General features: G+C 35.7%; 1 protein-coding gene across 1 annotated transcript in view; it reads right to left on the bottom strand.

Annotated features, from left to right (window-relative positions):
* Positions 1-21,909, bottom strand: part of Slc13a1 (solute carrier family 13 member 1) — an 84,250-nt gene that overhangs the window by 30,870 nt on the left and 31,471 nt on the right. The window contains exon 7 of the mRNA XM_074064223.1: positions 68-219. Within this exon, the coding sequence (XP_073920324.1) occupies positions 68-219 (152 nt within the window). The remainder of the gene's footprint in view (positions 1-67; positions 220-21,909) is intronic.

Here is a 21,909-nt window from a genome sequence, read left to right as displayed (position 1 = left end):
TAAGAATAATTATTATAATTTATAATCTGTATATTTGTTTAATCATCAATTCAATGATCTTACTTACGCATTGAAATGCTCAGTGAAGATCAAGTTGGTGGAGGTGCCAGTGATTGTTGTCAGTCCGCCAATGGTAGAAGAGTAAGCAATAGACAAACACATAAGTTTACACATCATGTGATCCTTCTTTGACCGATACTTTGTTCCCATGATTGAGTTCTGCTCAATAAGAAAATGTACTATCAGAACAGCTCCATTCGTAGTCATAATTAGTAGCAGTAACGTTTCTTATGGAATGAATGGGTCTTTTCTCCGCTATTTCATATATGTGATGATATTTGCAGCTGGGACCACCTTTTAGAGGTGCTTAGAATTAGATGAGATCATGAGGATGGGCCCTGATTCAATAGGATCAATGACCTTGTAATATGAAGCATTAGAGAGGTTGCTACCTCTTTCTCTGCCATGTGAAGATATAGTGGGAAGATGGCTATCTGCAATTTTAGGAAAGAGCCCTCACCAGACCCTAACCCTGTCAAACTTTGAGCTTAGATTTACAGTCTCCAGAACTGTGCTAAATGAATTTTTGTGATGTTTTGTTAATAACATATTTATCTTTCCATCCATAGAAATTTAAGCTGAAACAGCTGAAATATTTTGTGAACATAATTTCATTCATTCCCTAATCATTTTTTTTTTATCTCTAACCCAATCTTCTCTTGTTTCTTCCCTTCTCTCCATGACTTCCAAAACTTTCCACTATTTTTCTGTTAATTTTGGTGGTATATTGTCAGTAAGTTCCCTATCCTCTTTTGGTGGGTTCCCCCACCTTGGTGCTTTTATGGGCGATGGCCATAGAATATTTTTCTGGTAATTGAACGTTTTCAACTTGATACACATGAGCTTTGAGAGATAGAATCGGTATCTTCCTTTCTCACCACTATTTCTTCCAAAGCATTTGCCCTCTCTTCATACAAAATTAAATCCCCTTTTCTTGAAGAATCATGTAATTTTGGTAACCCTCTCATCATTCTTTTGATCATGATATTCTCTTAGTCACTCAGTCCTGTCATTTAAGATAACATCTGTACCCGATACACAAACAACTTCCCTCCTCCTCCAAACCCTTTCAGCATCCAGATGACAACATCATGTTCATGAACAACCTTTCAATCTTGCTTCATAGAGTTTTGAGCTAATTTCCAAAGACCTTCAATTTTGCTTCATCTCAGTCACCTACTTCTATAGTCCCACCTCGAACTGTGATACATCCTTAGATGGTTCTACCTGGGAAATCACCATTCCACACATGTAAGAGTGTTGTTTAAAGAGTAGGACTTCCTCAGATGCAAACCCAAAACAATTTCATTCGGTTCTTCAACACCATAAGCGGGTCCAGGTCACAGGAACACCTAGTTATTCCCAGTGGATTGATCATTTCTTATCTTTCTTTTTTTTTTTCACTTTCTTTATCCAGTTTAGAGTCCATGGTAAGACATTTAAATAACCTTCTTAATAAAACTTAAACTCTCTTTCTTGACTTTGTTTGGATGGCAGTTATTTATCAAAATTCAACTTTTGATAAACCTAACTAATTGTTCTCTCCACATCATGTCTTCCCCTGAATAGCCAATCATTGTTGGTGAAAATCACCCACACGGTGAGCAGCTAAGATCCCTTACATTCATCAACGTCTGTGTCATGCTGCTTCTTTACCTTACTGTGTTTCTCTGACCAAGTTACTTTACTTGTCTCCAGAAGAAAATTTAAAATCTCTGCCATGCTCCTTATAACTATTTCTCAAAGCTCTTTCTTATTCTTCATAGGGAGCTTAGCCTCCTATTTCACACAGAGAATAGAAGCCTGCAGATAGTGGCATCACTGTGAAAGGTAGAGACCACCTTGTGCCTGCTCACACTCTCTTGTTTCTCTACAGACTATAATGGAGTCAATGTCTCTTGTCCAACTTCTTGTTTCTGCACCCCAATCTCTCAGCTCTTCTCAGAAACCTCCCATTATTGACTGTCAGAATTTTCATCAACATTTGATCATTTGCAAATCATCTTCACAAAAGAAAAAAGAAGGCCTTCTTAACATTATTCTTAATTCATGTTTGCCTTACTTCATTTCCATTTTTACAGTCAAGCTGCTTACATTTACGCTCAGGGATTGCCATTCCTTAACCTCTTCAACGTAGCTTCTGTCTTCCCATTCTACCCTAAGTATTCTTCCTGGGATTATCAACAATCTTTGTGGTGATAAACACAATGGGTAGTTTTTAGGTTCGACTTTGTAAATCTCTCAGCAGCACCCAAAAAAGTTAACCATTTCTTCCTACTAAAAGCTTTGGATTTCTATGGTATCTCATTCTTCTAAATTTTCTCTTATATCTCTGAGTGTTCACTAGTCTCCCTCACAAGTTTTTCCATTCTTTCTTAAAACTGAATTTTTTGGAAACTCTGTCATGGACCCTTGTCTCTTTTTGCTCTAGTATTTCTCCTTAAAAAAATCTTGTATTTCATTGACTCAATGATTATGGATCTACCAGACCACCAAACTACTCTCCAGCCCAGATTCCTTATATAGATCCATATAGTCAATTACAGGTTCAACATAATTCAAATGTCTTAAATAAACCCCAAATCCAACAATGTTCAAAACCAGGCTCATTATTTTTCCACTGAACCGAGTTCTTCAACGTTACTTACAAAAGCTAATGGCATCACTGTCACCATAACAACCAGCACTAACAGTGTATGTAATAAGCACTAGTTTAAATTAAAATCAGATAAATGTTTTATTTCACTTAATTCTTAAAGTCCAATGAAGCGGGCAATATTATTTTTATACCATTTACCGATGAAGACATGAGACAGAAGTTGATTGAGTTTCCCAGGGTCAGAGAGCCTAAAAATGGCAGACTTGGATTCCGAAACCATGAGGTTTTGCTTTAGAGCACACATACTCAGCCCCTGTGCTGTGCTGCTTGTCCTCCTTAAAACATCCCTCCCTTATCACACGAAATTGTCAATTTTATTTACATAAATGTGCCAGGACTCTCTTCAGTTTTCTCCTTCTCCACTGCTGTTACCTTAGTCTAGGTCAAAATTTTCTCTTGCTTAATACCATCGTTGAGATCCCTTGTATCACTTTTAGTTATTTAGACCTATCCTACACATTGCAGCCTTAAAACCACCCAAATGTATTTACAAAATATATAAAATTTGTTATCCTTTGTCTTTTTGTGTTCATATGTATTTTAAATATATTAGATATTTTTAAAGGCTGCAGTGTAAGGGAGAGAGGTCTGAAATAGGCAAAAATTGGTATAAAAAGATCCATAAGGAGATTATCACAGTAATCTTCACCACATTTTCTTTATCTAATTATCCATCAACAAATAGGCTGTTTGTGTATCCTGGCTATTACACTCGTTCTGCAATGGACATGGGGTGTAGATATTTCTTTGAAATACTGGATTGTATAATAGTTCTATTTTTTCATATGTTGAAATTTGTGTACAATTTCCCATTGACATATTAAAACTTTCAAAAACACAAATGAAGAAAAATTAGGTGTCATATAAAAGCTTAGCTGCAAATGTTTGCGTATATATAAAAACAATAGTTGAAACACATTGGCAGATTTAAAATAAAAAATCAAAACAGAAAATTTCTTATAGGCTTTTACCACATATTTTTCTGTACAAATATCTTTAAAACAAACATTTATGCTACTGCACATAAATAGATGATGTTGTACATATGAATTAGATAGGCATTAAAATTTAGGGTACATTAAAATTCCACAGAAAATGCAGCAGTAATGGATTGTAATACTAATTAAAGGTTAAGTGGAGGTGTTTTGGGGGAGAATGGGAGATGCACATTTTGTTATGTTATCATTAAACACTAGCCCATATATTTGGGTTAGTTATCAGTTTTTGCTGAGAGCTGGGCTGAACTGGTTGAATAGATAATGCTGAAGCAAGGGGTAAAAATTGAGGACTGTAGTAGAGGACACTGAGCAGAAAAATTCAGCTTTTAGAGGAGTCATTAATTGAGACAATGACTGATACAGAAATTGTGAATTAAGAGGCAAGTTTTTATAACAAACTAAGTCTTTTATGCTGACAATAATTTCACCCTAGAACCAAGGGTCTGATACAAACTCAAAGGCAAGCTGGAATAAGTCATTTGGAGTAGAAACTAAGACCCTCACCCTGAACACATACATACTTGCAGATACCAGGACAAAATCTATCATTATGCTTCCCTGTATGTGAAGGAGGATTTTGTTTTGTGCCCACACAAAACACACACACACACACACACACACACACACACACACACACACACACACATTTCACCCCAAGAGCTTAGGAGAAGAAAAAAAGAATTCCAAAGCAAAGAAAAAAGGATGAGCAAAGCATCTAGAAATGTGAGTCTGGCACTGCCAGGGACACAGTGGCCAGAGGCTGCAGTGCTGAGGGGAGCAAAGGACATTGCCATGGGTAGGCTATGAATGGGAAAGTCATAATGTCTAAGGAAGCATCTGTGAAGTTAATACTCAGATTGTTGTAATTTTTCAAACACGAAAAATTAAATCCATGTACATGTATATGAGTAGAAATAAGGCTAATACGAAGTATATACACCAAACTGTTAATGGTTCTATCTTGATCATGGGATAAGGGGTTATCTGGTATCTTCTTGCTATATTTTGTATCTTTTACAATCATAAAAATATTTTTAATACGTAAAAGAATATAGACTATTTGAGCAGACAGGTATTTAGAGATGAACCAGTACAAAAACCTGATTTTTCAGAAGATAAAATGAGTCTTAAGTGTAACATAGTTGTTCTCCTCAGAAAGTTAGCCAGAATCCACAGATCTAAGTTCCACCTCAGTGGTTTCCCCTTTACCATCTTCCCTTCCTTAAAACATTTTTTGTTTATGTAAATTTTTAAACCTACATAAGACTTTATATCTAATTATATTTTGTGCTGCTTTTATAATACTTGTAGCCTAGTGTGACTTTTAATTCAATTGCAATTCTGTCTTTGATACATTAGTTATTCCACACACATGAATGACATCTAACACATTGCTAACATCTGTCCACGTCTTCCAGGTAACTGAAAAATTTTGACTAGGACATGATCAAATGCAGAATTCTATGACATCATCACACAGACATGTTACAACTGCAGTCCTGCAGACCCATTCATAACTCACTACTGCCACCTGGTGGTAGTGAATGCAGAGTTCAAGGGCAAGTTACGCATTCCCAAGCTCCGGTGCTAAAAATGCTTAAGTGGCAAAACCAGTGTTTTCCATGGGGCTATAAAAAAAAAAATTTACTGCAGTGTGCATGGTATGAAAATATTAAGGTTTCTGTTTATGTTTAAGAGTTATGAAAGGATAGTTGCAAAGACATTAATTCTTGCTAACCATTTTTCTGCTTGTGAAAAATAGCCAGTTAAAAGTCTTGTAGATGTTTTTGGATATTTATTTGCCTTAATAATGTTCACTTGGTTCCACACATTTATTTCTCAGTTGTAGAAACCATAATTAAATTTCCACTCTGTTAGGTGGTGAGCATACAGCACTTTTTCACAGCTTTCTTCACTGAATACATCATACTTTGTATGCCTCCATCATCTTTTTATTTATTATTTTTTGTATAACCCTTTCTTAGTGGTGAATCGGCCCAAGGAATGGCTGAAGTAACTGGCCATTCCCACAGAGAGAATCTACTTTTTTCTTTTTCCCTCTTTTTAATTAATGTATATTTATTATACAAAGTACAGTTTCATCATGATATTTCTATACATGCATATAATTTACTTTGATCAAATTCACCTCCGCTATTACTCTTTCTTAGTCCTCCTCCTCCTTCAGGGGCATTTTTTCATTTTTTTATTAGCATATATTCATTGTACGGTGTACTAGTTCCCAATAGCCTTACGTTGTGCATTGGTTAGATCACCCCCACCATCTCTCCCGTACAGCCCCTCTCAGTCCCACTTAAAGCAATTGCAAGAGGTTTCATTATTCTATTTCATGTATATATATGAAGCCCATCAACCATATTTCCCCACCTTCATCTCCTCCTTTCACTCTCCCCCCTCCTACAAGTACCCCCCACACACACAATGTACCCATTTTATAAGTCCTGACTTTTGTTTTTAATTCCAAAGTCAATATCCCAGCTGTGAATACACTTAACTTTGGTCAGTTTAACCTCCTCTGTTACTCTCCCTTACCTCTTCCCTCCCACCTCCCATTATTCAATAGTTTGCACTACATACCATTATGTCCTCTACTTGAATAGTTGTAATGCATTTTGATATATTGTCTCTATCATTCTTCTTTCCTTTCCCTCCTTCCCAACTGCCATAGAGTAGTTCCACTATAACAAATATAATCTACATATAAATATGTATGTGATCATGCTTGTTTTATGCATACATTTATCTTTTTGATCTGTCTTCCACATATGAGAAAAAACATGTGGCCTTTGTCTTTCTGAACCTGGCTATTTGACTTAACATGATGTCTTCCAGTTCTATCCATTAACCTTCAAACCACACAGTTCTGTTCTTCTTTATAGCTGAATTAAACTCCATTATATATAAATATATATATTTATATTGAGCACATATGTACATATATATCACATTTTCTTGATCCATTCATCAATTGTAGGGCATCTGGGTTGTTTACATAGCGAACAGGACTGCAAAAAACATCGGTGTGCCAGTGTCTCTGTTGTATCCTGACTTACATTCCTTCCAATGTATGCCAAGGGGTGGTATCAATGGATCATATAGCTGTTCTATTTTTAGTTTGTAAAGGAATTTCCATACTGCTTTCCATAATGGTTGCACTAATTTACATTCCCACCAATAAATGTATAAGGGTTCCTGTTTTGCTGCATCCTCACCAATATTTGCTGCTTGTGTTACTGAGGATAGACATTCTAATTGGAGTGAGATGATATCTTAAGGTAGTTTTGATTTGCATTTCTTTTATGGCCAGGGAAGTTGAGCACTTCTTCATATACTATTAGTGATATGTACCTCTTTTTTTGAAAATTTCCTATTCAATTCATGTGCCCATTTCTTCATTGGGTTGTTGATTATTTGGTGGTTGAATTTTCTGAGCTCCCTGTAGGTTCTGGATATTAGTCCCTTAACAGAGGAATAGCTGGTAAAGATTTTCTCCCATTCTATGACATTTTTTAAGTCTAGTGACTATTTCTTTTGCTGTGCAGAAGATTTTTATTCATCTTTTCTCTTATTTGCTAAGCTTCTGGATATGTATTTAGGAAGTCATTGCCTATGCCTATATGTTACAGTGAATTTCCTACTACTCCCTATAGTTGTTTCAAAGTTTCAGGTCTTATATTAAGGTCCATAACCCACTTTGAATTGATATTTGTACAGGGTGAGAAACATGAATCTAATTTTAGTTTTCTGCATGCAGATATCCAGTTTTGCCAGCAAAATTTGTTGAAGAGGATGTCTTTTTCCATCATATATTTTGGACCCTTTTGTCAAAAATCAGGTGGGTGTAGCTACATGGACTCATATCTGAGTCTTCTATTTTGTTCCATTGTTATTCATGTCTGGCTTTTGTGCTAATACCATGCTGTGTTTATTGCTACAGCTCTGCAATGTAGTTTGAAGTCAGAAATTGTGATACCTCCAGTGTTGCTCTTTTTGCTCAGTATTGTCTTGGCTGTTTGAGGTCTTTTGTATATCCATATGAACTTTAGGGTTGGTTTTTCAATCTCTGTGATGAATGTCATTGGAACTTTGATGGGGATTGCATTGAACATGTACGTTGCTTTTGATAACATAGCCATTTTCACAATATTGATTCTGCCAATCCATAAGCATGGGAGATCTTTCCATCATCTGTACTCTTCTTTGATTTCTTTCTTTAATGGTTTATAGTTTTCATTGTAAAGGTCTTTCACTTTCTTCATGAAGTTTTGAGTCTATCATAAATGGAGTTGTTTTCCTATATTCTTTCTCAGTCTGTTCATTGTTGGTATATAAAAAAGCTACTGATTTTTGTAAATTAATTTTATATTCTGCTACTTTGCTGAAGATATATATGATGTCTAGGAACTTTTTGGTGGAATTTTCTGGGTCTTTTAGGTATAAGGACATGTCACCTGAATATAAGCATAGTTTGAGTTCTTCCTTTCCTATTTGAATTCATTTTATTTCTCTTTCTGTCTTATTTCTCTGGCTAGGAATTCCAGGACTATGCTGAATAAGAGTGGAGAGAGTCTTGCTCCTGGCTTTTGAGGAAATGGTTTCAGTTTTTTTTCCCCATTTAGTATGATGTTGGCTATATGCTTGCCATAGATAGACTTTATTATGTTGGGTACATTCCTTCTAATCCTAGTTTCATCAGAGCTTTTAACATGAAAAGATGTTGAATTTTGTCAGACTTTTTCTGTATCTATTGAGATGACCAGGTGGTTTTTGTCTTTGCTTCTGTTAATATGCTGTATTACATTTAATGATTTGCATATGTACCACTCCTGCAGCCCTGGGATGAAACTGACTTGATGATGGTGTATTTTTTTTTGATATGTTGTTGAATTTGGTTTACCAGTATTTTATTGAGAATTTATGTGGCTAAGGAGATTGGCCTATATTCTCCTTCTTTTCAGTGAGTCCTCACAGAAATAATGGAGGAAATAAAAAAGTTCCTCAGATTTAGAGAAAATGAAAGCACAACCTAGCAGAACCTATGGGTTAAGTTTATGGCCTTAAATGCATACAATAAAAACACAGAAAGATCTCAAATAAATGACCTAATGCTGCTTCTCAAACTTCTAGAAAAGCAAGAACAAGCTAACCTGAAAACTAGCAGAAGGAGAAAATAAAAATGTGGGCTGAAATCAACAAAATAGAGACCAAAAACATCATGCAGAGAATCAATGAAACAAAAAGTTGGTTCTTTGAAAAGAAATAAGATTTATCAATCTTATTTATCTCCAAGGAGGGGAAAGACCCAAATTAATAAAATTAAAAATGAAAAAGGGGAGATCACAACAAATACCAATGAAATACAGGAGATCATTAGGGATTACTTTGAAAACCTATATTCAAATAAGTTAGGCACATACGACCAACCAAAATTGAACCTAGAGGACATAAATCACCTAAATAGAGCTATAACAAGTAATGAAATTGAAGTGGCAATAAAGAGTCTTTCAAAAAAGAAAAGTCCAGGACCTGATGGATTCACTGCTGAATTCTACCAGACCTTTAAAGAAGAACTAACACCAACACTCCTCAAACTTTTCCATGAAATAGAAAACGACACTGCCAAAATCATTCTATGGAGCCAGTATTACACCCATCCACAAATCAGACAAGGTCATGCCTCTATCACCTTGACATGATGGTAATATTATGATTTTGCTTGTGGTAGAGTTCAGTGCTTCAGTGTGTTGTATAAAATGCTATTCAAAGAACCGAGTAATGTGAGATACACGCACATATCTATCTATCTATCTATCTATCCATCTATCATCTATCATCTCTATATCTACCTACCTCCATATCTATATATAGCTATATTTTTTTCTTATTTACTCCATCGCTTTAGGACATACTACTAAAACCAGACCCAAATAGTCCCTAGTTGTTTAAATCCTCTCTCAAAATAATCAAGTGATAGGACACCTTAACCACATCAAATGTCCTCCAATTTCATTGTCTGGATGCCATCTCTCTTTCAGGATCTCCCTGCCTATCCTAAATCTGGTCATTTTTCTCCCTAGAACTGCAAAAAGATAATTTTACGTAAGTGGATCCTCTTATTTTATTGCCATTTTGGTTGGATATTGGTTGTAAGTTGGAAATAAATGATACTCAGAATTTTAAAGGCATTTTTTCTGATATTTCTGAATTTCTAGCATTGCTGTAGAGAAGTATTCAACTAGTAATTTAAAAAATCTTTTTAAAGGAATATTTTCCAAAGCTTTTAAGGGCCTATTTCTATCTATGGTATTCTGAAATTGCAAAGATTTTCTGTCCTATGTGGGTTTGTTTCATTCACTGTGCTGATACCCAGTGTGCCTTTAATGATAAAAACTGTATTCCTCCCCTATGGAAATTTTCATGCATTTTTAATGTATTTTCTGTTTTCTCTATTCTTGGAACTTCTATTATTTTCTTAATCTTGTTTCTTCCTATTTGTCTGCTACTTTTTCTACTTATTAGATATTTTGATAGCTTTAGATTTATATTTTATATCACTTATATTTATGTTCTTGTCTTCTTGTTTCTCTTTTAGAGAATGCCATTTGTATTTTATGAATGCAATATTTTGTTTACCTCTCTGAGTATGTTAGTACCATTTTCTTTTCTCATCTTCTTGCATAGAATGTTTTCTGAAAGTAGCTATTTTCTTTTTGCTTGTTTGGCACTCTATCTTTCATGCCTGAGGCTTTCTTCAGATATCCAGGAAGTTTTGGCTGTCTGCTCACATTCAAGGCAGTGAAAAGCTGCTTCAAAGCCCTGCACATGTGTTTTGGGATTTGAGGGCTATGGTATCATCTTCACTGCATATGTCTGGCCTCCTTTTGAGAAACTATAATGTTAATGTTTTTTTGTTTCTTCTCTTGGGCTAATTGCCTTCCCCAGGGAAAACTCTTTTGGTCTTCTGCTGATACCTGGATGGCATAGACCTGGCTAATCCAGTGAGGGTAGAAGTCAGGATTCTCAACACTGAGTATGTGAAATTTCAGTACATGCCTTTATTTTCGTGATGACTTCCTCCCTGGCCCCAAACTGCGCTTGGCTCTCCTGACCCTCTCTCTATGTTGCCATGTCTAAGGATTGCATTTCCATTTGGTATAGGAAGAGCAATTTCATCCATGTAGAGTTGGAAAAGACACTTGGGGACTTAACTGCTTCATGAGCAATGTTTTTCTTCCTACCACTTTGTAATATTTTAAAAACTTTGAAGATTGCTACTATGTAAATTAGATAATTTACTGGCTTTCCTCACTACCAATTTAGGATTTACTGTCCATGGATAAGTGAGTCATTTTGCACCCATCCTTTTACTTTCTAGCTTCCAAAATGATTTTGTTGCCATCTCTTCTCTTGATACTCATAATATTGTGATTATAACCTTGAAAGTCTATTTGTGCTTGTTTAATGGAGATTTAGAATAGAGAGGAAGTAGATGGGCCTTTTTAATCTGCTATCTTAATGGAAGATGTGGTACAGGTCTTTTTATATTAAAAAAAGAAGAAATGAGGGCTGGGGCATGGCACAAGATCCTGAGTTCAAATTCCAGGACCACAAAAAAAGAAAAGTTAATCTTTATTAATAATTAATGCATATATGACCTTGGTCCCTTTACTGCCCACACATTGGTGGATGACGTCAGCATTAAGCAGTAAGGACGCTCCGTTGTGCACAAAGGTATTGGTGCATTGGGGCTCTGGCTGTGTTTACAAAGTGAGTTTCCATGTGCCCAATTAAGTAGATGACAGATTATGCTGTTTAGTTTTAATTAAACTAGTCTTCTCATAATGTGCATGTGGCTTTAAATCATTTCTATAAGGAAATAATTTCTGTGAAGAAGTCACAGAATGAAACAAATACATAAGTGAACAGCAAGAAAATGTAAGAAAAAATTCTTCTTCTTAACGCCTGGTGTGAAATCTTCACGAAGATCCAATCAGTAATAACCCGAGAAACTCAGAGATCTTGCTACAAAGTTTAAATTATCAGAGAGCATCTCTGAAATAGAATCAACTTTATATTATAAGTGGGATGGATAGAATGATATTTAAATTTCTCATTCAGGGTATGAAGTTTCTTCAGGCTAAAAAAGTTATTTCAGCAATGTTGAAAAATCACGATTATGGGCTTTACTCAAAAATTATATTACCCTAAATGTTAAATATTAGACATTTGCTTGGCTAAAAACAAAACAAAACAATGTACCATTGAAAAGCTCTTGTTCCTTTTGTAGTACAGTGGTGAACATGACTGAAATAACATATAGATTATATAGCAGATTTATCCTCCAGCATCATGACTAATCAGATCCCTTGTTAAACAAAATGCTATTTAAAATATTAAAATCATTTTAAAAACTGCATCACTAAACTGATATGAAACTAAAAATCTTTATTAACTCCAGGTGAAGAGCATATTTTAAGATAAGAAAATGACAAGTCAGGTTTGACCTGAGGATTTCAATTTATTTTGCTGCAAGGCGACTTTGGAAAACAAAATAATGCCCTGGGCCAACTGTGTTTGGGGAATCATACAGAAAGACATTAATAAACCTGATCTCCTCTGCAGAAGTAGAGGGCAAGGAGATATCAGACTGGGCTATGGGAAAACACAATGTTCCCTGAAAATTTCTAAACCTGAGCAGTTCTTAAAGCATAAATTGGCATTACTTGTATGATAAATGAAAAACAGTAATGTAATTAAAAACTCTTGAAGGTAGCTACCACACAGGACTTAAATAATTCCTGTAGAAACTTCAAGGAAAATTGATGTTTGAATGCTTAAAAGCACAAAATTTGCAGGAAAATAGATAATAAAATTAGAGCCATCAGAAAACAAAAATGGTCAAAGAGAGAAACTTTAGATGATAAATTTATCACATGCAGAATATGAATACATTTATTTATGATTAATGAATTTAGAGAGAGGACTGACATTATCAGCACAGAGAGATTATGAAAATTATTAAGAAAATATTTTTTAGAAAGAGAATTTTAAAATTCAATGAATAGGCCAAACAACAGAAGAAAAATAGTTTAAAGGAGAATTACTGAACTGGAAGATAAATCTTAGTTATTATTCATAATGCAATTCAGCAAGAAAAAAAGAATGAAAAAAGAGAGATGTCAATCTTAGAAGATAATATGAAAAAGTACATGTATTTAATTGGAGACCCAGAGAAAAGAGAATAAAAAGTAGGACAGACAATTGAACACTGAGGAATAAAACCTGTAGATTTGTAAGAATTATTGGAAAAGACTAACACATGACTCAAAAGGAATATACTCTTAGGTATATCACAATGAAACTCTAGAATGCATGCACACATATATACACAATATTTTGGGGGGTGGAATGTACTGGGATTTGAACTCAGGGCCTCACCCTTGCTAGGCAGGTGCTCTTACCACTTGAGCCATACCATCAGCTCAACACACACAAATTTTATAGCAACCAGTTGGAAAAGACTGCCTATAAAGGAATGATAATTTGACTGATAGCTAGCTGCATTCTCACAGGAAAAATGAAGGTCAAAAAACAAAAAACAGCCAAAATATAACTTTACACGCAAAGAAAACTTATGGCCAATACAGTGCTCTATAACCATGAAATATATTTCTATTATTATAAAAACCTTTCCATTAAACAAAAAAATGAGAGTTTAACACCAAAAAAATACTCTCTGAACTATATTCTGGTTCTTTGACAAGACTTGTAAGACTAATAAAAAAACATGTGTTTGGAAAGCTTACTTGAACAAAAGTTTAAAAACACAAGCAAAAATATTAGAATGAGAAGAGATATAGTTAAAAATGGTATAGAAATTAGTTAATAAGTAAGTGTTACAAATAACCACACATTTTTTGGTAAAAATTCCTAGTAAATTACAACTACTTCAAAGAGAAATAGAAAATCTGAATTATCCTAACCAGGGGTAATAAAATAAATTGTAGGTCCATATACCTTCTGCTTTCTTCGTTCCTGTCCTGCTAGCTAGAGTCCAGAACAGATGGAGGAAGACAGAGCAGCCATCTTGAACTAGTTCAATGCTGAGGATAGTAGGACAGACAGAGAAGAGTCAGGGTCATTTTGACTGTGGAGCCACTGTACCAGCCTATTTCTATCTTGTTGAAACTTTTGCTATTTGAGGAATTTAATAGAGTGACAAAACCTATACTCTATCTAGTATAGGTGGTATAAGTAAAAAGAAAATAAGATAATTAACACAAAATTCTGGACTATAGGTGCTTTGGAAGGGAGTAGGAGTGATTATGTGAGGAAGGAAAGTAGAATCAGATAAAGGCTCAGAGATTTCTAGAAACTGTTAGGTTCTTTTTCTAAAACTGGAGTATGGTATATACTATTTTATTCATTTTACTATTCTTTAAATTTCTGGTTACAATTTGAAATGTGTGTATGTATTAAATATTTTGTAATCAAAATACATAAGATACAATTAGGGGGAACAAAATTAATATATTACTTGTTTTAGAAATACCCCTGGGATTTTCATAGGAACATATTGCTGCTGTTTTCAAGAAACAAACCACAATGCTCAAATAAGCTATGTTGTGTGAGGGGTTTATCGTATAGCTAGATTAAACTACAGATGCTTCCAACATGGCTGAGCTTGTGTTCTTTCAATAATACAGAATGTGAAGAACTACATTTTTCATAATTCATAGCATGAAAGAAATATAGGAGGAAAGATATCAACAACAATCAATTTAATAATAAAATTGATGAACCTGGTGCCAGTAGCTCATGCCTGTAATCCTAGCTACTTGGGAGCCCGAGATAAAGAGGACTGTGGTTCAAGGCCAGCCAAAGCAAAAAGTTCGTGATTGCCCATCTCAATGGAAAAAAATCTGGGCATGGTGGTGTATGGCTGTCATCCCAGTGATAGTGGGAAGCATACAATAGGAAGACTGCAGTTCAGGCTGGCCTGTGCAAAAACAAAGTGAGATGCTATCTTCAGAATAACCAGAGCAAAAAGAGCTGGAGTTGTGCCTTAAGCAGTAGAGAACCTGCCTTGCAAGTGTGAAGCCCTGAGTTCAAACTCTAGTACTGCCAAAAATAAATAATAAATAAATAAACAAACAAATAAATAAATTGCTTCATAAAGTATAATCATCTATGGAACTAGGACTTCAACTTAAATCAAAATCATGATCTAAAGTCAGCTCATTCCCCCTAAAATCAGGAATGAGGCAAGGGTGCCCACTATCCCCACTCCTATTCAACATAATACTGGAATTTCTACCCAGAGCAATTAGGCAAGAAGAAGAAGTAAAAGGAAAACAAATAGGTAAAGAAACTGTCAAAATATCTTTATTTGCAGATGATATGATCCTATACCTTAAAGACCCAAAAAACTCTACCCAAACACTCTTAGACACCTTAAACAGCTACAGTAAGGTGGCAGGATACAAAAATCAACCTACAAAAATCATTAGCTTTTCTATACACCAACAACGAACAAACTGAAAAGGAATATATGGAAACAATTCCATTCACAATAGCCTCAAAAAAAATCAAATACCTGGGAGTAATTTAACAAAAGATGTGAATGAACTCTACAAGGAGAATTACAAACTCCTGAAGAAAGAGATCGAGGAAGACTACAGAAGATGGAAAGATCTCCCGTGCTCATGGATCAGTAGAATCAACATAGTAAAAATGGCTATACTATCAAAAGTAATGTACATGTTTAATGCAATTCCCATCAAAATCCCAATGACTTTCATCACAGAGATTGAAAAATTGACTCTAAAGTTCATTTGGAAACACAATAGACCACGAATAGCCAAGGCATTGCTGGAGGTATCACAATACCCGACTTCAAACTATTTTACAAAGCAATATCAATAAAAACAGCATGACACTGGCATAAAAACAGACATGAAGACCAGTGGAACAGAATAGATTATCCAGATATGAATCCATGCAACTATGCCCACCTCGTTTTTGACAAGTTGCCAAAAACATATGATGGAGAAAAGACAGCCTCTTCAACAAATGTTGCTGGGAAAAGTGGTTATCCATCTGCAAGAAACTGAAACTAGATCCATGTCTATCACCCTGTACTAGTATCAACTCAAAATGGATCAAGGACCTGAATATCAGACCTGAAACTCTGAAGTTACTACAGGAAGGAGCAGGAAACACTCTGGAACTAATAGGTGTAGGCAAAGACTTCCTCAATAGAACCCCAGCAGCCCAGTAACTAAGAGACAGGATGGACAAATGGGACTTCATAAAATTAAAAAGCTTCTGCACAACAAAAGAAATGGTCTCTAAACTGAAGAGACCACCCACAGTGTGGGAGAAAATATTCACCAGCTATACATCAGATAAGGGACTGATAACCAGAATATACAGGGAACTTAAGAAACTAAATTCTCCTAAAATCAATGAACCAAATAAAAAATGGGCAACTGAACTTAATAGAACTTTCTCAAAAGAAGAAATTCAAATGGCAAAAAAGCACATGAAAAAATGCTCACCATCTTTAGCCATAGAGGAAATGCAAATCAAAACCACACTAAGATTCTACCTCACCCTTGTTAGAATAGGCATCATCAAAAACACCACCAACAACATGTATTGGTGAGGATGTGGGGAAAAAGAACCCTCATACACTGCTGGTGGGAATGCAAGCTGGTACAACCACTCTGGAAAAAAATTTGGAGACTTCTTAAAAATCTAAACATAGACCTGCCACATGATCCAGCAATCCCACTCCTGGCGATATAATCAAAGGAATGTGACACAGGTTACTCCAGAGGCACCTGCACACCCATGCTTATTGCAGCGCTATTCACAATAGCCAAGTTTTGGAAACAGCCAAAATGCCCCACTATTGATGAATGTATCACGAAAATGTGCTACTTGTACACAATGGATTTTTACTCAGCCATGAAGAAGAATGAAATCTTATCATTTGCAGATAAATGGATGGAACTAGAGAACATCATTCTGAGCAAGGTCAGCCAAGCTCAGAAGACCAAAAATCATGTGTTCTCCCTTATATGCGGACTTTAGATCTAGGGTAAATGCAGCAATGTGGTTGGACTGGGACCACATGACAAGGAGAGCACATATGGGTGATATAGAAATAGGTAGAAAACCCAAAACATGAAAGCGTTTGATATCCCCATTCCGGAGGAGCTAATACAGAAACCTTAAAGCAACAGAGGTTATCATGATAAGGGGATCAGTAACCAGGGTAAAGATCAGTTAGAGATAAATCAACATGGGTCATAACACGTGTACATGAAAGGAATGCTAGGAATATTTCTGGATAGCTATCCTTAACTCAACTAGCAAAAACACTTTGTCTTCCTTATTAGGCTTGTTTCTTTTCTTCAACAAAACTAGTGATAAAGGCAGAACAGGACCTGCCTGGAACTGAGGAGAGAAGGGGAGAGAAGGAGGGAAAGGGGGACAGGGGGGAGAAATGACCCAAACATTGTATGCACATGTGAATAAATGAATAATAAAAAAAATAGAGTCAGGTCATAGATTGTTGCTCAAGTTCCTAAAGAAGACATCTAAGTTTTGTCCTGTGAGGACTGAGTAGCACTGTAATTACCTTGGCCACTGAGAATTTCACCCAGTATAAGAATAGGGAAGAGGAATCAAGAAGAAAGTTTTTTTCTGTAGGACCTATGTTATCTAAGATAGAATACTGTTTTCATATGAAAACAATGAAGCATCTAGGCACCAGGTGTTCTACAATTGCTCTCTCCTTGTTTGTTAAAACTAATGTGTTGAGTTCCTAATATTAGAACCATGTTGACTCCTGGGCTTGCTAGTCTCTTTGAATTCTTGGAGAATATGAAAAAGTATTGTCTTACAAATTTGATTTTCAGCAAGAAGAATTTTTGTATACACCCAGACTAAATAACACCTAATTAAAAGTAAGATGTAATTTTGTTCAAGGATACTTTTTTCTTTGAACTTTTCCCTTTGAGGAACAACAGATTATATTACATGAATGAAAAACAATTATCTCAGATTTTTCATTAAAAGCATACTGAGCTTCTTATTTTTTTCATCTGAAGATGCCTAGAGGTTTAGAAATTGAGTGAATGTAAAACTCTGGGCTTGTCTTTCAATGATATTAATGCTTACAGGGAAGAGAAAGAACTAGGCATTTGATTCCTCCTTTGGTGTCAACAATTTAATTTTTGAGTACCTAGAACTCATTTCTCATGGACACCATATGAATCATGATTATTTTCCTTGCTGTCTCATGGGAAGCTGACAAATATATGCCTCCATGTATTGTCAGTGTTCTTTGGGGGCCATCCTCTCTTTTTCTAGCTCTCTTTCTTTTCTAAAAATATTTCAGCTATGTTTGGAGAATAGTGTAGGATTGATGGGCTGTGTATTCACCACTTCTACTATAGGCACCAGTAGGGAGCCCTTAATTTAGGCCTTGCCCTATAGTGAGAAGGGACCTTGGTGAGTCATGGAAAACATCTCTTCCCTAGATATGCTGCATAGGAATGTGACTCTTAGATATGAATACTCCTAAATCATTTCCCAGAATCAGGGACAATACCCATCACCTTCAACACCAACATGTGACCATTATTATCTCCAGCAGAAATAGCAACAAAATAACCATTCTTGTGATTTATATGATGACTTTGCAATTTTAACAAGAATTTTAAGGCTAATAAAATTTAGCTCCAAACCATTTTTCCTCCCCAAATGAAAGCATTCAGGCCCATAGTTTTATCATTAAACCTTTATCTATTTGCTCTTTATCATTACAGTTTATATATAGTATGAGTCACTTTAATATAAAATTATAATTATTTGAGAAGATAAATATTACTAAAATTGTTCATTCATTCAGCAAATATTTACTTGATTCAACAGTGGTCACTGTTCCAAATATTTGGAAAATATAAAATATCTAGAAAGTGGATAAAAATCTCTGCATCTATAGATTTTCATGTTTTGGTGGAAAAAACTAAAATTAAACAAATCATATAGTTTATAAAAATGCTTTAGAAACACTAGAGCAGAGTCAGAGGATTGAGAGGAAGGATATGGGATATGGTGGTTGCAATGAAATTGGGAGGTTATACTGCTTCATTAACAAGCTAGTATTTGAGCAAACATTAAACATACACTCTAAACCAATGTCATTATTATTATTACTAGTTTAGAATTCATTTGGGAACAATTCTTACTTGTCTCCTACAGTTTGTATGGATCATGTGTATATTATTGCTCTTAGAAAGAAATACTATAATTCTAAAAATAATGAAGTAATCTTATTGATCATGCCTTGAGTTGATTTAATTGTCTTAGCACAGGGACTTAAGTTAAATTTAGGAAAAATCCTTAAATGTTTACTAAATAAGTAGGTATTCAAATGAATAAAATTGTAGGAATTTTTACTTGAACTCCAATTATTTTGCAGGAACATAACAGAATGGTACAAATTATGAAAGAAATCAAAGCCCATCACTTTCTTATCTTTGAAATTTATTTTAGACCACTCTTCTCCAGAAGGGAGTAAAATTTAAAGTTTCTTTTGTTTACTTGTAGGTAAAATTCAAAGTCTAACTACATAGTATTTATTTTAATTCAATGTAATATCCCATCTATTTCAAGAGGAAATATAATGAATGAATATAAATAAAGTAGATATAGATTCTTCCTTACAACCAGTTAAGTGTTAAATTATCTACTTAACCTGGCAAAGCATAGGTACAGTTCATTGTAATTGCAAAATGAACAAATATCGAGAGCTATAATTACTAAAAATCAAAACATAGCTTAAGCATACAATATATAAAATAGGGCTTTTATGAATTCTGTTTTAAAAATACTTGTATACAGCAAAAGCTGTCCCTTATTTTCTAATTTTGATAGAAAGCTGAATTTTGAACTTTTAAGTATTAAGTTCCAAAAAAAAATCACAGAATCAGCAAAGTTCTGCTCTCTTCTAAACTCACATAGCAATCTTTATTTCCTAAGATATATTCCAATCATCTCACTTTTTTCCACAGAAAAGTTAATCCTCCCTCTGTGCTCCCTATCAGTCCAGTGCTTCCTACTCTATCTTTACCTTGTTTAGAGCAGGGTAGACATGTACACTTTCTTCTCATTCCCAATTTCTGATTAATCAAAAAGGTCCATTAAGTCCATATCCCTTGAGGATTCCAAGATGGCGGCTAGAGGTAGGAAGCAGAAAGTGACTCCTATAGTGAAATCTTGGAGAGATGCTGGAGACACACTTTGCAGGCATAATCACAGAGAAAAGGCATAACTTTGACCCCTCCACATCTCCAGCCGGCACAGAGAATCTCCACTTCACGTTAAACAGAGAAACGAGGAGGGCCCCCAGGGCCACCAGTGGCCGGAGCCCATATGGCTTGGGAAGACGCGGACCAGGTGAGTTTTGCAGTACCGCGGTAGCCCCACAGACAAGCCTGGGCCAGAGCAGCATAGCCCCCTGGACAGACTGACCTCCACCCGGGAAAAAAAGAGAAACTGAGTAATAAGCAATAAGAACAGTTAAGACACGCTGGAAAGAGGGTGGGGTGCCCTGAGCGCTGAAGATTGGGGGAAGGGAATCCTTCCCGGGACTAAATAAACAAGCCGGGCGGGCCGGAGAGCCTCAGGCGGGAGCGGGGCGCACACCCAGCAACCAGGAGCGGGGAAGCTTGTGAGAGGAGGGAAGACCCACTTCCCACGTGAACTGTAAACAAACATGGCGGCTGGCAGGAGCAGCACCACCGCCAAGTAAGCAGGAGCAGGAAAGCTGCTGAAAGTGGCAGTGGGAGGAAGACTTCAGAGGAGGGGGGGAAGACCCACCTCCCACATGAACTGTAAATAAACACGAAGGCCTGACAACGTGGGTGCAGTGTCACATTTCCCAGTGCTTGGAAAGGGGAAAGCCTGTAGCAGAGGCTCCCGCACAGGAGAACTCAGCAAACAAAGCCTGTGGGACCAGGTGAGTGCTAAGCTCACCCCAGAGATCTGCATAAATAATGCTGCCAGCTACAGGCTGAGAGCAGCAGGCAGGGAAGCCACAGTTGCAGATACCATTCTCAGAACTGTCTCCAGATGCTTTTTTTTCTTTTTCTCCCTACCTTTGATGAGAGAACAACCGAATTACACCTGCAAGCCGAAAAACTTACTGAAACTGTATTGCATTTGAACTGGGGACACTGGGAGGGGCTTTCTTTTCTTTTCTTTTTTTTTTTTTTTTGTGTGTGTGTGTGTGAGTGTGTAGTTTTGTTCTACTTTATGCATCCCCTTTGATGAGACAACTACAGAACAACATCTGAGGCACCAACTCCAGGACTGGAGATTGAGACGGACACCCAAATTATTAAGACTGAAACTGCATTGCATATAAACTTGGAAGTTTTTTGTTTTTTTTTTTTTAATTTTCTATTTTCCATTTTATTTTAATTCATTTTTATATATAGATATTACTTTCATTTACTTATTTTTTATTTTTTTATCTTTGATTTTCAATCCTCTCTCTGTCTCTCTAATGTCTGTTCAGCTTACTGTCGATTAGTACACTAACACTCCCTGTTTATACCTTTGAAACTCTCTTGTCTGATACCTTGTTCTGCTTTCTCCCTCTTGTCTGTATATTTGTTTTCCCCTTTTCTTTAACTTCTTGCTATCCATCTCAGCTCACTCTTCCATTCTAAATATTATCATTGTTATTATTACAAGCTAGAAAATACTTAATTACACACAGTACAGGGACAGTAACAACACCAAGGACAATGATGGGAAGACAGAAAAAACAGGGAAACCAGTTTCCCCACAGCAAAAAATTAGTACAGGAACCAGAGGGGAATGAAGAGAACAGAAACTCAGATCCAGACTCCAACAAAATGAAGATAAACTATGCCAAAGGACCCAATGAAGCCCACAAGAATAATTTAAAAGAAGACATACTACAAGTACTCAATGAGAATTTTATAGAGATGATACTGGATAGGGTCAACCAAAATGTACAGGAGACACTCAAGAAATTCCAAGACAATAAAAATAGAGAATTTGAAAAAGCAAAAGAAGAAATAAAGGAAACCATAGAAGCACTGTATAAACACCAAAGTGAAAGAG

This window comes from Castor canadensis, chromosome 2, assembly GCF_047511655.1.
Source record: "Castor canadensis chromosome 2, mCasCan1.hap1v2, whole genome shotgun sequence".
Taxonomy (NCBI): Eukaryota; Metazoa; Chordata; class Mammalia; order Rodentia; family Castoridae; genus Castor; species Castor canadensis.
This window is presented reverse-complemented; position numbering and strand designations above follow the sequence as displayed.